General features: G+C 44.8%; 2 protein-coding genes across 2 annotated transcripts; one reads left to right on the top strand and one right to left on the bottom strand.

Annotated features, from left to right (window-relative positions):
• Positions 1–100: 100 nt before the first annotated feature.
• Positions 101–1,954, bottom strand: gpatch11 (G patch domain containing 11). Its single transcript, XM_068741394.1, has 8 exons — positions 1,894–1,954; positions 1,503–1,729; positions 1,388–1,429; positions 1,182–1,302; positions 992–1,082; positions 750–860; positions 486–567; positions 101–401 (listed from the first exon to the last, which is right to left on the bottom strand). The coding sequence occupies exons 1-8, from the start codon at positions 1,941–1,943 to the stop codon at positions 346–348; spliced, it is 780 nt and encodes a 259-aa protein (XP_068597495.1). The 5' UTR covers positions 1,944–1,954; the 3' UTR covers positions 101–345.
• Positions 1,955–2,827: 873 nt separating this feature from the next.
• heatr5b (HEAT repeat containing 5B) lies at positions 2,828–20,123 on the top strand. Its single transcript, XM_068741012.1, has 35 exons — positions 2,828–2,953; positions 3,039–3,250; positions 4,647–4,755; positions 4,904–5,053; positions 5,637–5,808; positions 5,912–6,069; positions 6,147–6,396; positions 7,687–7,842; positions 7,931–8,181; positions 8,281–8,392; positions 8,468–8,620; positions 8,706–8,805; positions 8,903–9,012; positions 9,093–9,256; positions 9,371–9,546; positions 9,628–9,733; positions 9,830–10,020; positions 10,353–10,512; positions 10,735–10,924; positions 11,143–11,312; positions 11,388–11,532; positions 11,628–11,807; positions 11,938–12,189; positions 12,533–12,714; positions 12,954–13,022; positions 14,732–14,911; positions 14,990–15,230; positions 15,586–15,822; positions 16,328–16,455; positions 16,956–17,100; positions 17,215–17,487; positions 17,613–17,837; positions 17,944–18,095; positions 18,200–18,413; positions 18,626–20,123. The coding sequence occupies exons 1-35, from the start codon at positions 2,828–2,830 to the stop codon at positions 18,931–18,933; spliced, it is 6,147 nt and encodes a 2,048-aa protein (XP_068597113.1). The 3' UTR covers positions 18,934–20,123.
• Positions 20,124–20,445: the final 322 nt, after the last annotated feature.

Below are 20,445 nucleotides of genomic sequence, written 5' to 3'. Positions count from 1 at the left end.
TCCAAACCTCATATAAACCCATAAACTGGATATTACATATGAAACAAAATGGAACTTCCTGGTATAATAACATACATACATTGAGTAAAGCCAAGCCCAGAGTAATTTATTGTATCACAAAAAGTTCAAATAAAACCAGACAGAAAATAAAATTGGACGATTCTCAAAATGTTGAAAGAAAACTATTACCTGAAACAACTCAAATATTTTGGCCCATCTTTTCAAAGTTTAAATGCTACAACATATTCTAAAGTTCCCACAGGCTTTCTTGCCTCAACTGCTTCTTGAAGTCGTTTCACAAGATTTATATACATGTATACAGGATTACTTTTTTAAACTTTAAATTCATTCATGGTCTGCTGCTGTATCCCCAGGACAGTTTCCACACAAGTCCTCTTCACCTGGGAAATAGAATAAAATGAAAGCAATTCAGCAAATCTAATAAAACAACAATAAAACATATTCAATGTTGTCATCACTCTTACCATTATAAGTGGCTCCACACCATATGCAGTAAAAATGGACTCCTCTCAAATAGGATGTCAAAATTTGCAGTTTGTCAATGATCTGTAACAGATTTGATCATAAGAATTAAATTACTTTGGATTATTTACACACACAAACGGATATATTTGTCATGCCACCAAGTTTTGGAACAAATACCAACAATTATCAGACTGAATTAATGTTGGTTATGATATTTGATTTACAATTTAAATCACACAAAAAAAAGTAAACTAAATACTAACTGGCAATTCCACAATCTCATCTTCCTCCTGGTCCTTCTCCTCAAAATCATCCTCCTCATCATTGCTCTCTACTTTAGGCCAGTACCAGTCTTCCCGGGGGACACTGATGCCCTGAAAAGACAATTCAGACAAAGGCTTAACACATAAAAACGATATTATTATTTTCTGCATTATTGCAATGCTATTTTCTGGCATTTTCTTTTCTTCGTGTAGAGAGGAATAGAAATTTAAAAAATAACGACCTTCTGAGAGTCAAGCTGCTCACAGGCTCGCTGACTCCTTCTGAGATCTCCTTCAAGCTTTCGCTCCTCTCTCTCTGTCCTCACCCTTGACCTGGACAGAAAAAGCACAACAAACAGAAATTACAGAATATTTATATTACAGGGATTAAGAATATTTAGAGGCAAGTGCATCTCAAAGACAGCTGTTCACCGAAAATCTTCAAGTGATTTGGTGTCATTCTGCTGTTTGGCTCGCACTTTCTGTCGATAATGTTCAAGTTCCTCCTCAGCTTTTCTTTTCCTCACCTCTTCCATTCCAAAGCCGCCTCTGTCTGATACATAAACACTGCAAGACATCACTCGTTTTGCACATGCTGCAATCAAATACAATTTAAAACGGACAAATTCATTGCCTACCAGTTTTTATATTTAGAGGAATTGGGTCAACTCTTCCTGCCCCTGAAGCAGAAAGAACGTTTAATGTGAACACACACAACAAATACAAACCAGTTAAAAATAGAAGAAACCTCACCCTTCTTCCCAAGACCTTGACCAGCTTTGTAGCCCATTTTTTGTAGAAGTGCAAATCCTTTGTTCTCACTGCTAATGGAGTTTTCTAAAGCTGCTTCTCTGCTTTCCTTCTCCTTCTCTTTGAAGGTCTTCTGACGGTTGTTGATGTTTGCTTCCTTGTGCTTTATCTCCTTCTTCATTGTTTCTTTGACCCGTTTCAACATGCTAACACCCGGCTTTACGTCTTGTCTGGCAGGTAAAAGAACATCAGTTTATTGACTAATGACAAAAATAGTATAATCGTGGCAATGATTAACACAAATCGCTACGTTTTCACAACATTTCTAAAAAAATAGTGTTTCACTTTCTATAATCTCCTCGGATTTTAAATAATATAGACACAAAACACTTACATTTTACCAAGAAATGCATCGGACATGTAGTCCTCTTCCTCATCAGACATTGTGATCCTATTTAACAGCAGTCTCGACGTTAAATTAATCGATAGTGTACCTCTGTGTTTGCGTCACGACATATTTGGTACGTTCACATATTTCCCCCGGGTGGCTAAAAAGGCACAAAATAAGTGTGTTCCGCCACATTTCACAATTTATTCCCCCCCAAGTACTGTATTACATTTGATACCACAATTATAAAGTAAAAATATATCAAAAATATTCAAGATTTTCTTACTTAACTGAATACTTCTTACTTAAAGTATTCATTTAATGATATCTGCACATTGTTTCATCGGTTTCACATCGGACTGAACTTAACGAGACACCACCGACGCTTGACGTTTTCACCCTGGGTTGTCGACTCTCAGGTAGGATGAATAAAACCGATTACACATACCCCATAACTCCGGAGGGTGTTGTTGTTTAGGTGTCTATCAACCGATAAATGTAAAAAAAGAAGACAGCCGGTAATTTCATTTCTATTTTCGGGCTCGAGTGTTTTAGCCCAAGTTTAGCTTGTTCCTTGCTGGAATTAGCTAGCTTAGGTGGCTAACCTGCTCTTTCATCAACAGTTGGAGACAGCTGTCAACACAAAACGATAGAATGTCAACGCTAATCATCTTTGACATTCATTTGCTACATTTTAAACATCCAAAATAAGTCCGGACTTTATCGTACTGACAGCTGTCTTTTCTTTACTGTAGTATAATAATAGAATTTGGACAAATCCAATCGAGGACGGTAGATGTCCTTTAGATCTTAAATGTCTCTGGTGTTTCAAAGTGCTTTCTTTGTGGTAAATCTGATTGAATCATATGACGAATATTAACAAACTTGAATATATCATACCAGAGGCGGGGGTGTAACTCTGACTGAAACGGTCCTCGCCATGGAGCTGGCTCACAGTTTGCTGCTTAACGAAGATGCCTTGGCCCAGATCACGGAAGCAAAGAGGCCCGTCTTCATCTTTGAATGGCTCCGCTTCTTGGATAAAGTGCTCGCGGCAGCAAACAGGGTGACAAATCTAATTTTCAGCCTTTTTTTCCCTGAGCGGATTACAATACGAGCGCTCTGTGATTCTGCGTTGTGTTGAATGATAGGTGGATGTGAAGGAGATGCAGAAGAAGCTGGTGGAGCAGCTGACCGGACTGATCAGCAGTGCTCTCGGACCACCAACAAGAAAACTACTTGCCAAGAACCTCGCTGCCCTCTACAGTATCGGTGACACCTTCACTGTATTCCAGACTCTGGATAAATGCAACGAGATCATCAAAAGCAAAGATGACACACCTGCATACTTGCCTACGAAACTGTAAGATCCCATTTTAAAACGGCACTATTTGTTTAGGGCAGGGGTCCCCAAACTTTTTCCTATGAGGGCCACATAACGTTTCCCTCCTCTCATGGAGGGCCGGGGTCAGTTTGTACAGGAAAAGTGTGACGATGGCAGGGGTGCCTAAACATTTATTGTTTTCCAGACAGCCACCAAATAACCCGTTCTTCACAGAAAAAAAGTCAGGAAATAAATAATAACACTATTAATAAAATAAATAATAACTAAATAACCCTTTCCGGGTTCATCACAGAAAAAAAGTCCACGGAACATTACCTTTCTGGTCGTATGTGATCAGCATTAAAATTGTCCCAAACAAAAGGAAGAATGCTTTTCTTAAGAATATTAATATATTCTTCACTATCAATATTATTTTTAGGAAACAAAAGATTGAATTAATGACCCCTCTTAAATGCACCCCATACCATTATTGACCCCCCGACCGGCTACTCATGTTGTATGGAAAGGAAAATAATAAAAAAAAAAATATATACTTTATCTGGGATTGTTCAGGGGGCCGGGCCAAAAATGGAGGTGGGCCGTAGTTTTTGAATGTTTTTTTTTTTACAATATAAACATTTGCATTGAGATAAAAGCTTATATCGGTAGAAGGATGCTGAGGATGGAGCTGCCAGGGAACAGGGCTAGAGGTCGACCCAGGAGAAGATTCATGGACGTAGTGAGGGAGGACATGAGAGTGGCTGGTGTTGGGGAGGACGATGCAAAGGACGGGGTGAAGTGGAGAACATTGATTTGCTTTGGCGACCCCTCATGGGACAAGAAGAAAGTACAGCAGTAGTTAAGATATAAGCTGTTCAGCGAGGCTTTTAGTGTTTGTGGCATAAAAAGTGGGGCATCTTTCGTATTAGCAGTTAAGCCACGCTTCAATCTGTAATATGACATGCTATGATTGAAATGGGAGGATTAAGTGCTCATGAACAGTTGGTATGTTTCCTCCCTGTATTAATGGTTTCTGACAGTGGTGGAAGGAGTATCTGTACTGTGCTTAGCAGGGATTCTTGTGTGCCTGCTTGTCAGATTCAGGTGAAGTGGGGGATAGATATGGGTAAACGTGGGGCATTGTGAACTCCTCAGCAACACCTGCACTGTTTTATCATAAAAGCTTTTGAAGTTAAATCTCACTTATGATGTAGGTTATGATCCTTTTGTCAGTAATACATTCAAAACCATTCTAAATGCTCTTAAGAGGATTATTTTACAATTATTATTTTAATAGTTTAACATGAATTAAAAATAAAAGCCCAAATACAGTATGTTGCTTTTTTTTTTTTTTTTTTTTAATGAAACATTTTCTATGACTGTTCAGGGGTCTGAATTCAGACCGTATGTAAATGTCGCATTGCTTTTCTTTCAGGGCTGCAGTGGCCTGTGTCGGAGCCTTTTATGAGAAGATGGGCAGGATGCTGGGAAGCTCATTTCCAGACACCTTTAATAATCTCTTGAAAGCGTTGAAGAGTGCAGAGGTGCAACGTTAGAATGCAGCTTTACATTTTATCATGGAAGGCATGCGTTTGATTAAATCATTCAAGTGAATGACTAAATAACTAATACAAATCAGAACGGAAATTAAGTCGGATTTTAATGCCTTCTCATTTCCCTTTTTTGTTCTAGTCCCAAGGCAGGGGGGAGATCCTGCTCAGCCTGCAGAAGGTTCTTCGTGGACTGGGGGGAGCTGCAGCTTCGTGTCACAGAGACATCTACAAAAATGCTCGGTCTCTGCTCACTGACAGGTCCATGGCTGTACGCTGTGCGGTAGCAAAGGTTGGTCATAGAATGGCGTAATGGAGCCGTGATGAGAAAACAAAACTATTTTAGTAGATGTGGCCAAACTGAAGCTAATAACATGGCCCATCATGCTAAATGGATTCTGCTGGTTTCCTGTACTGGTGGAAGCGTCTCCCGAGCACTGAAGCAGCAATGCATTGTGCGTCATTCAAACCTTTTCTCTTACAAACAAACAAATAGAGGGAATTTACTTAACTTTTCTTTCTTTCAGGAGATCTCAGAATGCATTTCATGCTTTTTTTTCATAGCGACACAAGAATTGAATGATCTTCATCGTTTGGGAAACAATCTAATTTTTAAGAGAATATACCGGTAGTTAGCTAAAAATATTTTTCCACATTCGGTTGATCAACTTTTATTTTTTTACACAAATACTCTCTCTGCTATTAAAGATGAGTGACTTTATAGAACACGTGACAGTTCTGTATTTATTGATGTTTATCGAGTCGACTGTTTATACGCATCAGGTCCGCTGCTTGTCTTCAATCAATGAGACCTTTCCTGCACATCTATAATGCAAACGCCACTAACAGGACTCCATCTTTCTTTGCCTGACTAGTGTCTGCTGGAGCTGCAGAATGAGGCGGTATTCATGTGGACCACAGAACTGGAGAATGTGGCCACATTGTGCTTCAAAGCGTTGGAAGGATCGAACTATGGCGTCCGGGTGGCGGTGGCCAAACTGCTGGGGACAGTCATGGCCACCGCCCTGATGCCGAAACAAGCAGCTGGTGGGTTCGACAGTTGATTTGTGTCGTTTGCTCGGCTGCTAACCTGCAACACTTGGTCACCACTATTCTTTTTTTCATCATCTAAATGTGTTTTTCTCATCAGTGATGCGACAGAACGTGAAGAGGGCTACTCTGGAGGAAGTGCTGGAACTAATGGCCACAGGCTTCCTGCGTGGTGGATCCGGCTTCCTGAAGAGCGGAGGGGAGATGCTGAAAGGGGGAGGCTCTGTCAGCAGGGAAGTGCGGGTGGGAGTCACACAGGTGAGGTGATTCCTGAAACAAAGCGAGAAGCTGGGCCTTCGTTTTCTAACTTCACCCCTTTCCTCCCTCGTTCTCAGGCGTATGTCGTGTTTGTTACTACACTTGGGGGTCAGTGGCTGGAGCGCAACTTTGCCACGTTCCTCTCCCACGTCTTGGACCTCGTGTCTCACCCACGGGCCACGCAGACGCACGTTGAGGCCGTGTATTCGCGCCGCTGTGTCTCCTTCATGCTCCGCGCCACCCTGGGCGGCTTACTTGGAGAGAAAGCACAAATCGCTGCCGGCAAAGATATCTGCCAAGCCATCAGCAAACAAATGAGGGCTGTGGGTAAGGAGGATGGGGGGGAAATGTCACGATTCAGAGCACTACAGAGTAAGTACTCATCCATTACTATCATTTTTAATTGACTTCATTCAGTTTGGAAAAGCCTTGCATGGTTTGCGCTTGTTGCCTGTTTCTGCTTTGCCTCTTAGTATCTGCTGGAAAGTCGCTCTCATCAAAACCTCTTCTCACCTTTTATTTACCTTTTTATCTTCAAGCAGCAATATGGTGTCAGCTCAGCTTTCAAACCACGCCTGCTTGCATGATTGCAAATTCTCCATTACTGTTTGCCTGTGAATTCATATTCTGATGTTGCATTATTATATTATTATTATTATTATTAGGATCCCAAAGGAGCAGATAACATAACTTTAATTTTCTGGCTGCTAACCACTGGCTTAAAGAGCAGTAAACCTGCATGTGCCACTAATGTTGCACCGTTAGCAACAAGCCATTTCGCTCCATAGCAACAAAACGTACATTTGCACGACTGTCCATCATTTATTTTTATCAATTTCATTTCCCCCAAATTCCTGCACCAAATCATTTGACAATTACCACTTACACTTTCACGAACGATGATTCTTACTCTGATTTGCTTTGCAACGATGTAAAAACAGTACAATACAGTATTTGTTGTTTGTATTTGTGTTAAAAGCAGAATCTGAACTTCACATTGAGCTTTGGCGTTTAAGACTTACTGTCAGCGCTGCTTGTAGTTTCCTAGCCAGCTGGGGTCTGTTGTGATTTCTTGAAATGGAATATCTGTGTTAGAAGCAGCTTTGAGAAGGTTTTGTGGACTGGGGGGTGATAATAGTTTCTCTTGAGCTCGAAGGATCTAAGTTGGAAAATGACAATCCAAACCGTCAGATGAACTTAACAGCACTTCATGTTTACTGCAGTGGTTTTCTTTTGTATTTGAATCTATAAGCTGAGAATTCCTCCGAGCTCTGTTTGTGGCGTTTAGCAGCACTTTGTGCAATTCTAGTCCATGAGGTGAATAAAGTTATGCGACAGCATTTACATGGACTAAAGTGGCTCCCCAGTCAGATCATAATTGTTGATTTCTTGTGTAACGTGTCAACAACAGATTATAATTGACTTTTGTAAATTTTATAAGAAGAATTCAAACGATTTTTGAGAGAAGTCTAAATGTAAGAAGGTTTTCCCTGCTGGTCACCACACCCATCAATGCTTCACGCACTGAATCATTAGAATCACGTTGGTTTTTTTTGGGTTTTTTTTACCTTGTTAAACATCGTTCTCTTCGCTCTTTGCTGCATTCGTCTCTTTCAGAGGCGGTAGTGAACGACATCAGTGGCGAGAGCAAGGCGGGGGCGTCCGACGTGTCCGCCAGTCAGCACGTCATGGTGTGTGCCTTAAAAGAGCTGGGCAGTTTAGTCCAGAGCTTGAGTGCCACCGCCTCGCCGCTCATCCAGGAGCCGTCTGTAGGTGAGCTGTGAACCGCTAAACTCTGGCGCTCGCGTTGCATCGAACCGTTGGAAGCTGTTGGTCAGTTTTGCCCATTTCGTGACCCCAGGCCTCCTCGAAACGGTGACCTCGGTTCTGCTGCACCCCAGCATGGCAGCTCGTTTGGCGGCGGCGTGGTGCTTGCGCTGTGTCGCCGTGGCGCTTCCCTATCAGCTGACTCCGCTGCTGGACCGCTGCTCAGAGAGAATCAACAACCTGAAGACGTCCCCCGAGGCCGTGAGCGGCTACAGCTTCGCCATGGCTGCTCTGCTCGGAGGGGTGCACCAGAGTCCGCTGGGCATCCCCCACTCTAAGGGCAAGGTGTGTGACCCTGACTCGGGTCTCAGGCTCCTGCGCCAGCCTGTGTTGATTGGCCCATATTGATTTGAGAATTGAACCGTTTGTGTTGTTGTCTTGCAGCTGGTGGTTAGTATAGCTGAAGACCTCCTGCGTACAGCGGCCCAAAACAGTCGCCTGTCCCTGCAGCGTACTCAGGCGGGATGGCTGCTGCTGGGCGCCCTCATGGCTCTGGGTGAGCCTCCCGGGTCTCTCTCGGCCTCCCTCTCAGTCAGTCGCAATGTTAACCCGGCGTTGCCTCTGTGCCCAGGACCCTCCCTCGTGCGCTATCATCTCCCCAAAATGCTGCTGCTCTGGAGGAATGTGTTTCCTCGCTCCCAGAAAGAGCTGGAGGCCGAGAAGGCCAGAGGAGACTCCTTCACCTGGCAGGTCACTCTCGAGGGCCGTGCGGGAGCGCTGTGCGGTAAAGAAACACGCCTCCCTGTGCGGCACGTGCTCTGTAACGCCACGCGGTTCTGACCGGCAGCTCCCGTTCCTCTGCCCCGCAGCTATGCGTAGCTTCGTTGCCCACTGTCCAGAGCTTCTCACGGAAGACGTGATCCGTCGCCTCATGAGTCCGATTGAATGTGCCATGACCATGATGTCTCAGTGAGTGTCGTGCTGCATGTTGGCTGCTGTATTTCCTGCATTTCTCGATGTTGTTTTCTGAATAGCGTCTGATGCGGTAGCTGCAATGTCTTGCCAGTGTCCCTGCCATCATCAAGGTCCACGGTGCTCACCTGAAAGCGAGCGCAGCGATGGTGAGGCTCAGGCTGTACGACATCCTGGCTCTGTTGCCCCCGAAGACCTACGAAGGTAAACGCGATCTCTTCCGTCTGTGTTTTTCTGCAAAAAGTTCCCGAAACGTTTTGAAAAGTCGTGATGGTGTTTTAAAGGCAGCTTCAATGCCCTCCTGAGGGAGCTGGTGGCCGAGTTCACGCTGACCGACAACTCGGCCAACACCACCGCCTCCTTGCTGCGCTCTCTCTGTCACTATGACGACAGTGTGCTCATGGGCTCCTGGCTTCAGGAGACTGACCACAAGTCCATAGAAGATCAGGTGAGAAAAATCTGATTTGTTTGCAATTTGCTTAAATTCTCTGCAGTTCTGTGAATAGCAGCTGCTACTATCTAATGTCTTGATCAACGCCACCTATTGGTCACTGTTAAACAGCTGCAGCCCAACAGCGCCTCTGGCAGCGGCGCTCTGGAGCACGATCCCTCCTCCATCTACCTGCGTGTTCCCAGTGGCGAGGCCATCCCGGGGCCACTCCCCTTGGGCGTGTCAGTGATTGACGCCTCCGTGGCTCTGTTCGGTGTCGTGTTCCCCCATGTATCCTTCAAACACAGGTGAGAAGCTTACTTGATTACTGTAAGTGGTTCTGACGCTTGAATCCCGTTCCCGTTTTGTCCGCTTTGAATGCGATTCAGGCTGCAGATGCTGGACCACTTTGCAGAGTGTGTAAAGCAGGCGAAAGGAGTTCGACAGCAGGCGGTCCAACTGAACATTTTTACTGCAGTGCTCAGTGCCCTTAAGGTGAGAGAGCTCACTTGGATATTATCCTTTCAAGGCCAGAATAGGAAGTTATTCAATCAGAGATCCTTGATTGTATTATTTGCTGCTTGACTGAAGGGCTTGGCAGAGAACAAGAGCACTCTGGGTCCCGAGGAAGTGCGGAAGTCTGCCTTGGCCCTGGTGATGGGAGCATTAGACAATCCCAATCCCATCCTTCGTTGTGCTGCTGGAGAGGCGCTGGGCAGGATGGCTCAAGTGGTGGGAGAGGCTACCTTCATTGCCAGAATGGCACAGACCAGCTTTGATAAGTAAGAGGTTCACGTGTGCATCGTCTGTGTGCCCCTATTTTTTGGGATTTAGGCTTTTCTTTTTTTTCTCTGTCATGTTTTATTTCCTAAGCGTTACTGGAAACACGTTTAATACTTTTTTTCAATAAATTCATGCAAACATCCCCCATTAATTGGAGAGGTGCCTCTTTTAGCTCTCTCTCTCTCTTCAGTTGAGGATCTTTCTCGTGAGCCACCAGTGTGTCGTAGAGGCTGCCATTTTAGATCATATTTTGACCTCCAATTGTGCACATGATCAGCACCTTTATCGACTTCACTCATGAGGTCCATATCTGTCTTTCTGCTGTTTCCAGACTGAAGTCGGCCCGTGATGTAGTATCGAGGACGGGCCATTCCCTGGCTCTCGGCTGTCTGCATCGATACGTTGGAGGAATTGGCTCAGGACAGCACTTAAAGACCAGTGTCAGCATCCTATTGGCTCTGGCCCAGGATGGGTCATCTCATGAGGTCCAGGTACTGTGCATTCATCACTCGGGAGGAATTGATTTCAAAATTCATTCAATGAATGAGTACAGGAGAGCTGGAGTCTTTTTTTTTCAGTTTATGCCTCCATCTGATCTGAATTATAATTTACTTGTTTGAAATTGAAGCTTTTTCTGTTGTTTGATTGAATGCTGTTTGTTGTGTTTATTAAACATTAATAATAAAATTAATCGATCCATTTTCTTTCATCAGACATGGGCTCTGCACTCTCTGGCTCTGATTGTGGACTCTAGTGGTCCCATGTACCGAGGCTACGTGGAGCCAACGCTGTCCCTGGTCCTCACGCTGCTCCTCACCGTGCCGCCGTCTCACACCGAGGTGCACCAGTGTTTGGGTCGCTGCCTGGGAGCGCTCATCACCACCGTGGGACCAGAACTACAGGGTAACTTCAGCAGAAACAAACCACAAACCTTCCAGTGAAAGGGCATCTCTCCTTTCTTTTAAAGCCATATAAAGAGAATATACCCTTTCCTGGCCAGCAGGTGGCAGAGCAATCCATTTTTAACTCACCACATGCCTACAATGCAGCCTTCACATCTTTTACCTGTAAAAATGCGTTGTTTTTCCCCTCTTCCTCTAATTAATCATCGGCTTTGTTAGGAAATGGAGCCACCATCTCCACCATCCGCTCGTCCTGCCTGGTTGGCTGTGCCTTAATGCAGGACCACTCCGACTCCCTTGTGCAGGCGGCCGCCATCTCGTGCCTGCAGCAGCTGCACATGTTTGCTCCACGCCACGTCAACCTGTCCAGCCTGGTCCCCTGTCTCTGTGTAAGACGTAAAGCCTTTTAGCCATGGTAAAAGATGTAGTTTGTTCTTGCGTCAACTTTAATTTGTGGCGTGCAGGTGCACCTCTGCAGCTCTCACCTGTTGCTGCGGCGTGCAGCCGTGGCCTGCCTGAGGCAGCTTGCTCAGAGGGAGGCTGCGGAGGTCTGTGAGTACGCTATGAGCCTGGCGAAGAGAGCAGGAGACGGCAAAGATGCTGCAGTCAGTGAGTACAAATTGCGAAGGTGCCGTGAACAACTCATTCAACGTTTATTCAGTCCACCTCAAAGAGACACTGACTTTTCTTTGTCGCTGCTTTAGATCTGAACATCACAGAGACGGGTCTGGAGGGGGTTCTGTTTGGTATGCTAGATCGGGAGACAGACAGGAAGCTCTGTTCAGATATTCATGACACACTCGGCCACATGCTGTCGTCGCTTGCTGTGGAAAAGCTTTCTCATTGGCTGAAACTCTGCAAGGATGTCCTGGCAGCAACTACAGGTAGATCTACCTCATATGACCCCCCCCCCCCTTAATCACTAAGTCTACTGTAGTACAGAAAACACAATGATCTTCAGTGGTGTAAATCTGCCCTTTTAAATATCATGACTGTGACCGCCTCCTCTTTCAGATGTGGGAGGAGCTGTTGTATTTGAGGTGGAAATAGATGAAGAAGGCTCTGAGAAAAAAGACGAGATGGACGATGACACCATGTTCACAGGCTTGGGCGAAGACGACAAGTCCAAGCCGTCTGTGGCGCCGCGCTGGGTGACACGAGTATTTGCTGCAGACTGTTTGTGCCGCATCATCCTTCAGTGTGAGAACGACAAAGCGCACTTTGACCTGGCAGCTGCCCGGTCCGCAAAGGCCAAGAACCCAAAAGGTACATTTATTATGCTGCAGAGCCGAGAGAAAGATTTGTTATTGATTAATGCCACCTGGGCTCCCTTTTCTCTGTGCCTCGAATCGATTTCCTAACTTCTTGTTGCTGACACAGATTTTGTCGCGACATAATCTACACGCTTGTGGTTGCGGAGAAATTCCAATCAATGTTTTGTTGCTTTGGCTTCATGCAACATCCAGCAGCTGAAGTGGGAGCTGAAAAAAAAGCTTATGTTCATAAAAAGTGCACTACAACTAAATCACTACAACCTTTTAAAATGAATACATTATTTGTATTTCACACGCAAGCCTTTATTTTCGTCCTCCTATCTCTCTCCATCCAGGAGATCTCTTGGTGCTCCATTTATCTGACCTCATCCGCATGGCTTTCATGGCAGCCACAGACCACAGTAACCAGCTGAGGATGGCCGGACTGCAGGCCCTGGAGGACATCATTAAAAAGTTTGCATCTGTTCCAGAGCCAGAGTTCCCAGGGCACGTCATCCTGGAACAATACCAGGCCAATGTGAGTCAAAAGCCATTATGCTGCAGTCGTACAGCAAATCTGGTCATTTAATGAATACTGTACCGGTAATCGTTTATGGTATGGTAAGGCGTCACAACGACAGACGTCAGTATAATGCATCTGTCAATTAAAATGTGATTAAAACAAGCAATGCAATGTTGATATGTTAAAAACCAATCAGGAAATTTGACAAAAACAAATTGAGGAAGTGAGTTCCGTACCGTCTTGTATGCATCTAGGTCGGCGCTGCCCTCAGACCTGCGTTTTCACCTGATACACCATCGGATATAACAGCGAAGGCATGTCAGGTAAGTGTTTGGAGGAAAGGTTCAGCTCTGTTTGCACTGTAACAAGCATACTACCACAAAAACCTTTCTATCACAGTATCACTCACCGGTTTCGATACAATCCAAGTATGTTTGGTGTGTTTTGATGATGCTCGAGGTTTTTGTCAGAGTGCTGCAGTAGCTGTTCATTGCACAGTCAAACATCTCAGAAAGTTTAGTGTCAAGTTTTCTGTCCCAATCCCCTCAGGCTTCTTTGAAAGATGCAAAGAAGGACAGACATGCCTGTGAGCAGCGTTCTAAAAATGGACTTTCTGACGTTCCCCGTGTATGTCCCTGACTCAGAGTTCTTGCCCGCTGAGATTTGGGAAACCAACAGTTTGTTCTTCTCTTTTTCATCACAGAGTGATTGATTTGGAACAATAAAAACAGATATTCACGATGCCTTTCATCTTCAGTGTGGTCAAAGAACGACAGAATTACGTCCCGAAGACCCCGCAGTTAAACGGTTTCGTCGTGAGATGAAATCCCCGTTGACGGACAACTAGGCCAACATTTTGTGTGGTCAAAATGGCGACGCTTCCGGGGTATACCCCTAATATCTCCCACAGAAAAGCTGGGAGAGGCTCCCACAACATCTGTGACCCTCAAGGCGGATAAAGCGGACATGAAAATTAATGAATGAAACTAGAAAAGCACTCAGAGAGCGCAGACCTCTGCCAAGCAGCTCATTTCCCTTGTAATTGGATTTACACCGTCCACATGGTTGATCTGGATCATCACCAAAAGATTCTAAATTGTTCTTGGTATCTTTATACACCAACCATGAAAAGTAAAAGTGAATCAGAGTTTATGTTTATTTTTCACTGATTTTTGAATCCATAAATGGAGTTTTCAGTGTTAAAATGTAATATTTTTTCCGTTACCTCATTCTGGATCAGATCCAGAAGACATTTTGCATGATAGTGCATATCAGACCCCTCTTATGGCTGTGATTTTGGATGAGTGAAGTTTGCAAGATATTATATATATATATATATATTTAAAGCTACCATAATAATTGTGTACAGTACACCTATTTTTGGAAGAATCATGACAGTATCCACAATCCGGATCCGGTCCAGATTAAATTTGGTTTTAAGATAGAGGTCCCCCACCCTACATGACTGTGTCAAATTCCATAAGCGTCGGTCAATAATCAACCGAGATATCGAGGAACACATTTCAAAGCTCCATTAACTGCAATGATAATGAGAATTTCTAACTGATCCAGAATCCAGGATCTCTTCTGGATCACCACCAACATCTGTTCTTGGTAACATTCCCAACATTTCCCCAAAGATTTCATGAAGATCCCTCCATATCGATTTGTGTTATCTTGCTAACAGACGGACAAACCGGCGATTACGTAACCGCCGCCTCGGCGAGGTTATGAGCAAACTGGTATCAAGGAATGACACGAGACATTTGGCCTTGGTCAGCATTTCTGAGTCTCCTGTCCTTGCATTTCTCTTGAGTAGCAAATGATCTCATATGTAGAACATTTGCATTTCTAATATGCGATCTTTGACCCTACCCTCCTTTTTAATGGCACATATCATAGCCAATCAACCTTGAACACTCATGTAATGATTAGTGTTTTTATTTAAAAAAATGCTGTCAGAGGCCATAGATGTTGGCTATGAATGATTATTATGCCCTTTCATTATCTTAACCGCGCTGTATGACTTCAGGTGTGCAGTACGTGGATTGGCAGCGGCGTGGTCAGTGACCTCAACGACCTGCGGCGAGTCCACAACCTGCTTGTGTCGTCGCTGGACAAGGTGCAGGCTGGGAAAGGCTCATCCAGTCAGCTGTACAGTGAGAGCGCCACGACGATGGAAAAACTGGCTGTGCTTAAGGCGTGGGCCGAGGTGAGACGGCAGACCCCTGAACACAGCGCTGCCCAGCCTGTGATCAATGCGCGTGATAAATAGCACTGTCTCTCTCAGGTGTATGTGGTGTCGATGAAGATCAAGAGAGAGGCTGAGTCTAAGCCTGCCAAGCCAGTCCGAAGTGCAGAGGATGAGGAGGATGAGGAGGATCTGGGTTCTGGCGTGCTTCCACCCGACAGCCTCATCACTTTGGTGCAGCCGGAGCTGCTGTCGCTGAGCCGCCTCTGGCTCGCCATGCTGCAAGACTACGCTCTGCTCACTCTGCCTGCCGAGTTCTCCAGCCAGCTGCCTCCTGAAGGTACAGAACATTCTTCTTCTTGCTGTAGGCATGGACACGCTTCCACTGCAAGTGTTTGTAGGGGTGCATGGGACCCATAGCCCACTTCAGGTATTAGTTTTTCACTTTTTTTCTGTTGTAATATTGGCTTTATTCTCCACACATCAGTAGGATTTGGACAGTTTTTGATCAAATCTTATTTGCTGTCAAACAGCAGCTTTGATGATTTCCAGCTGATTGTTTGAGCTGTCTTTCAATTCATGTTAACTTGTTTACCAACGGGGATGCAGTAAATCTTTCAGTTGGACCATTCACATTCACAAAGATAGAATTTTGAAAGTGTAGATTCATGTGGTGCGTCTGTGTCTGTCTTCAGGTGGGGCGTTTTATACTCCAGAGACTATCGATACAGCAAGGCTCCACTATCGTAGCTCCTGGGCCCCCGTCCTGCATGCTGTGGCCCTGTGGCTCAGCAGCACTGGATTTGGGGCCGGGGAAGAGAAAGATGAGGTCCCTTCAGTGCCGTCCAAGGTTCCTGCCCTGCCTTCAGGAGCCTCCTTCTCCTCAAAGACCTTTGAGGAATCGGTGGAAGACAGGATGCACCTAATGTTGGGTAAAGAGCGATGTTAATTCAGGCAGTGGAGATGCAGACTAAAGCGACAAATTAGGTTAAAAATATCCTGAAAACAGAGACTTTTGATTTGGTTTGGTTTTTAAAACAACCAGCCCCTCCCTCTCCCATGTTCTGCTGCTGAGGTGGACTTTGAGTGAGTTAAATACAGCCAAACGATGGTGACTTACACCTGATGCTGCTGACATGCAGATCTTTAGTTCGACCAGGGTTAAGAAGCTTCCTCCGATGTTTCCCTCTGAGTCTCAGTTTTATCTGGTAAATCTAACTATTAGGAGAGTCAGTCTCTTCTCATGCTTTAATTAGGTAAGCGGCCCAGCTCCCTGGCTTGAAGCTGGGCGGGGTTCAAAATAAATATGCAGATTACTAGGAACGAATGAAGACAGTTGAGACAGAGCAAAGACGAAGTGAAAAATATATCCGACCAAACTTACACTGGTAAAGATGCACGTTACTTGTGATCCGACTGCCATGCTTTGCCTCTCAGGTGTCAGTATTGAGTTCCTTTGCTTCCCCCGGCCGGAGGAGCCCATTGAACATGTGATGTCCTGCCTGCAAGCCCTGTTCACTCTGCTAGAATCTCCGTGTGCTCAGACCCATATTGCACATGACCAGGTAAAGGAAGGGCAGAGATCTGATCAAGATTTGTGTCACTAGTCTAGAATTAGAATTGCATTCACACCTTCAGTTTAAATGTAAATACCAAGAAGACATGGTGGATAATTGAATATTGAGTCCGTTGAAGGGTGGAGGGGTTAAATGGGTCTTTCTGCTGCTTCCACACTGTCGTTGCATCTCCTGTCACAGACATGAGGCTGTGGGAGTCTGTCACTCGTTCAGGGTATTTTATATATCCATGAAGCTTCCTGTCCTTTTTGTATAGCAAGAAAATGCTGTACTTGAATTTCTTGTATTTGGAAATTCATTGTGAGTCATTTATTTGACGATTTCTTTATGTAACTCTGAGGAACTGCATGCAAACCGTTGTAACTTTGCTATGATAATAAAACAAATGCATTTGGCCCTGTTAGCCTTGACGTTTCAGGCGTTATTAATGCATGTCATGCTTATTTGGGATTTCACAGATGTGTTACTGTCTGTCTTTTCTGGTGTAGCTGTTGGCAGTCGAGCTCCTGAATGTGCTCCACAGACTGCTGCTGACTCGAGATCCTCCTGCTGTGCAGCTCTGGGTCACCGCTGTTGTACAGGAGGTCATCAGGGCTGCAATGGACCATCTGCAGCAACAGAGGACCAGCAGGGGTCAGGAAACACAACCAAAATGAAAGAATGTTCCTATAAAGTTTTCTATGCTTGGCCAAGTCGCTTCATTTATGCGTCTCGCTGAGTAATCTAGGTCAATGTTATTTTGTTCAGTCAAAGAGGAGGAAGACGAGAATAACCCCCAGTCCATCCTCGGGGAGGGAGGTGATACAGGGGAGCTTGTCCCCGGCAAGTCTCTGGTGTTTGCCGCCATGGAGCTGCTGGTGTTCATCCTGGTCCGCCACTTACCACATCTCAATACACGCGTGAAGGAGTCTCCCAGTCATGCGCCCCTCAGGCCTCAGAAGCTGCCTGAAGAAAGTGCACGCCTGGTGGCGAACACAGTTTCCATTCTGGTAGAACTTCCCTCACTCTGCTCTCCTGCCGGTGAGGCCGCACACACACACACACACACACACACACACACACACACACACGCACACACCCCAATACAAATCAGTCACTATGAAATGATTGTCCTTCGTTCTCTGTGTTACTCTTCACCTGTACAGGAAGCATGACCATTCTACCTACGGTGCTCTTCCTCATCACGGGGGTGGTGAGGGAGACTGCGGTCAGGACTGCTGACAACGCCGTGCCTGTGCCCGTGTCCGCTGCCCTGCAGGGCATCAAGACTATCCTAACCTCACCATTGGTCCGCATGGACAGTATGCAGACCGAGTGGACTGGCCTGGTTAGGAGCAGCCTGGCGTCTGTGCTCGAGCACTCCCAGCCTGGTAGGCGCATGCACGCGCACACATGTTCACCTATGAATCTCTGGCTTCTCTGTGGGGGGACAAGAAGAGCCATAACAACGTGAGCATGCTTGATTTACTTCTGTAGATGAGTCCAGGCCTGACATGGACGATGTCAGTATGCTGACGGCAATCGCGCTCTTCCTGCTGTCTGCCAGCAATGAGCTTGTCGGAGTAACTGTTCTGCAGAAGGGCTGCATGGGCCGCTTCCGAAATGCCCTCAACTCCATCGATCCCTGGGTAAGCACGGACCATCTGATCCCTTTGAACCGCTAATCAATCGCTTTGGTTTACAATTTCCTGATATGCTAATTATGTCGAAGTAAAGTGGATTTTTTTTACAGGTTCAAGCACGTTGCTACCAGCTGCTGTTGTCAGTGTTTCAACACACTAGCCGTGCCCTGTCTACTCCGTACATCCATGCCCTGGCTCCGCTGATAGTGGAGAAGCTGAAAGCAGTGGAGCGCAGTCGGCCAGGGACCGCCGCTGAGCTGCAGGCCGTGCAGGAGGGAATCAGGGTCCTGGAAAACCTGGTCGGCATGGGTGAAGAGCAGAACCGTAAGAATGCTTCTGCCTCTGGCTTACCATGCATGTTTCATTAAAGTGTTCAGATCCATTCAAGTAGGTATTTTTACTGAGATGCATTTTTCTGCTGCAGGAGTATTAAGATAGATTTGCAGCCACATGTGCTCAGTGCAGTTATTTTATCTTTCCTAGACTCTTCTCTGAGTCATTCTGCTTGATGTCTCATTGTTTTATGTGTTTAACAGGAGTGCAGCTATTGGCCCTTCTGGTATCGACACTTGTCTCCTACCTTTTGGATGACAATGTCATCTCCTCTGCGCCTCAAGTCTCCAAAGGCCTGCATGATTTTGCACTTCAGAACTTAATGCGGATTGGCCCCCTTTATCCAGCTGCCTTCAAGATGGTAGTCGGCGCCGTACCTGAGCTTAAAATCCGCCTGGAATCAGCTGTACGAGCCAATCAGGCCAGCAGCAGAGCCAAAGCTGCCGCCAGGCTAGCGCAGCCGACTGTGCAAACAGCACCAACCATCAAACTCAAGACGAGCTTCTTCTGAACACTCTCCAAACCTGCTGATGTTGTCTTTGGTCCAATTTATTTTCTGCACTCCCCTGTCCACACAGGCATACTGTATATTTCTCTTCTTGTTCCTACAGCTGGGTAATTTTGGCATCACTGTACAGAATGACAGTGATGTGTGAGGTGCAGAGCTTTTACATTTATCTGCTAAATGTGTAAAATGCCTCTGTCCTTACTGAAAATTTAAATGTAACGGGATGGGACTGTGATCATAATTTGATTTATGAGATCACAAATAGCATGGAAAACCAATCTGTTCTGGTAGTCAACTTTCATTCCAGTGATGCAGGAGCGGGAAGCCAAGGGTGCACATACTTAGACAATAACTGACTTAAAAGTGAAGTAATAAACCCCTGCTGTCCAACAGGAAAACTTTAGTTTTATTTACATATTTATAATTAGTGGAAGCCTTGCGATAAATGGAGTAGGTACATTGTTAGGGATTTTAGAAGAGCTATACTTTGCCTAAAAATATCAACCACATATCATTGCTAAAATCAGGCTATGTGTAGGTATTTTAATGTCTGAAATAATGTTGAAGGATATTCTATTTATTTATTCATGTTTTTGGTGATTTTGTGAATATCCGTAAAAAGAATTTTTTAAATCTGCAGCAAATTCCATTTGTGTGACTCTAATGAAGATGAGGCGCATTTTTTAAAGGGATATAATTTAAATGTGATTTTTTTTTTGTGTGTGTGTGTGTTTCCTTATCTTTTCCCTTTCGTTCCAGTTGTCATCTCTCAGTGTCTCAACGTTTTTGTGTAATTCCATTTTCTGGTTTCTGTTTTGTATCACCATGAACAAAATAATTTGTAATTTTAGATCCCAATCATGCATATTTGTTTAATACAGCTGGTTTAGTATCTCACCTTTGGGTATGCTTAACTAAGTTTCTTCATATATTTTAATGTTATGTTGTAAACATTCCTACTACATGTTCATACACATCCCTGGTAATTTACTTTTCATAATATTAATAGTCACAGACATTAAAATAGCCTGCTCATAAATACTGGAGCGTAAAGAAGTATAGCATTTGTGTTGCTTATCATGCAGATTGTTGTATTGCCTTAGATATTTATAACTAATATGAATCAGTAAACATCCACTGCGATCATTAAGTGGTGTTCTTGCTTTGTTTCTTTGAAGTGTGAATAAAGTTGCTATGACCTCACCTGGCAGGTTAGCTATTCTTTTTTTTTAATCTACTTTCTCTAGAAAATACCAAAGTATCATCTGTAATGAAAATGAGGCCTTCTGATCAAATCAGGCAAAAAAAAAAATAAAGAAAATAATGGGGTTTACGTTCTTACGGAGCGTCCGGGTGAGTAAATCGAGCACCCCAGTCAACGTGCTGTGGGCGTGGCCGTAGTTGCCGACGTCATTCAATGACAGCTCGAGCTGTCAGTTCGTTCCCCGAGCCGAGCAGAAGGAGTACTAAAGTCTCCCCTCCGTTGGCATCGAGCGCAGCGAGTAAGCGAGACAG

Source organism: Brachionichthys hirsutus, chromosome 7 (genome assembly GCF_040956055.1).
Source record: "Brachionichthys hirsutus isolate HB-005 chromosome 7, CSIRO-AGI_Bhir_v1, whole genome shotgun sequence".
NCBI lineage: Eukaryota > Metazoa > Chordata > Actinopteri > Lophiiformes > Brachionichthyidae > Brachionichthys > Brachionichthys hirsutus.
The sequence above is the reverse complement of the archived record's forward strand: the minus strand, read 5'-3'. Positions and strand labels throughout refer to the sequence as shown.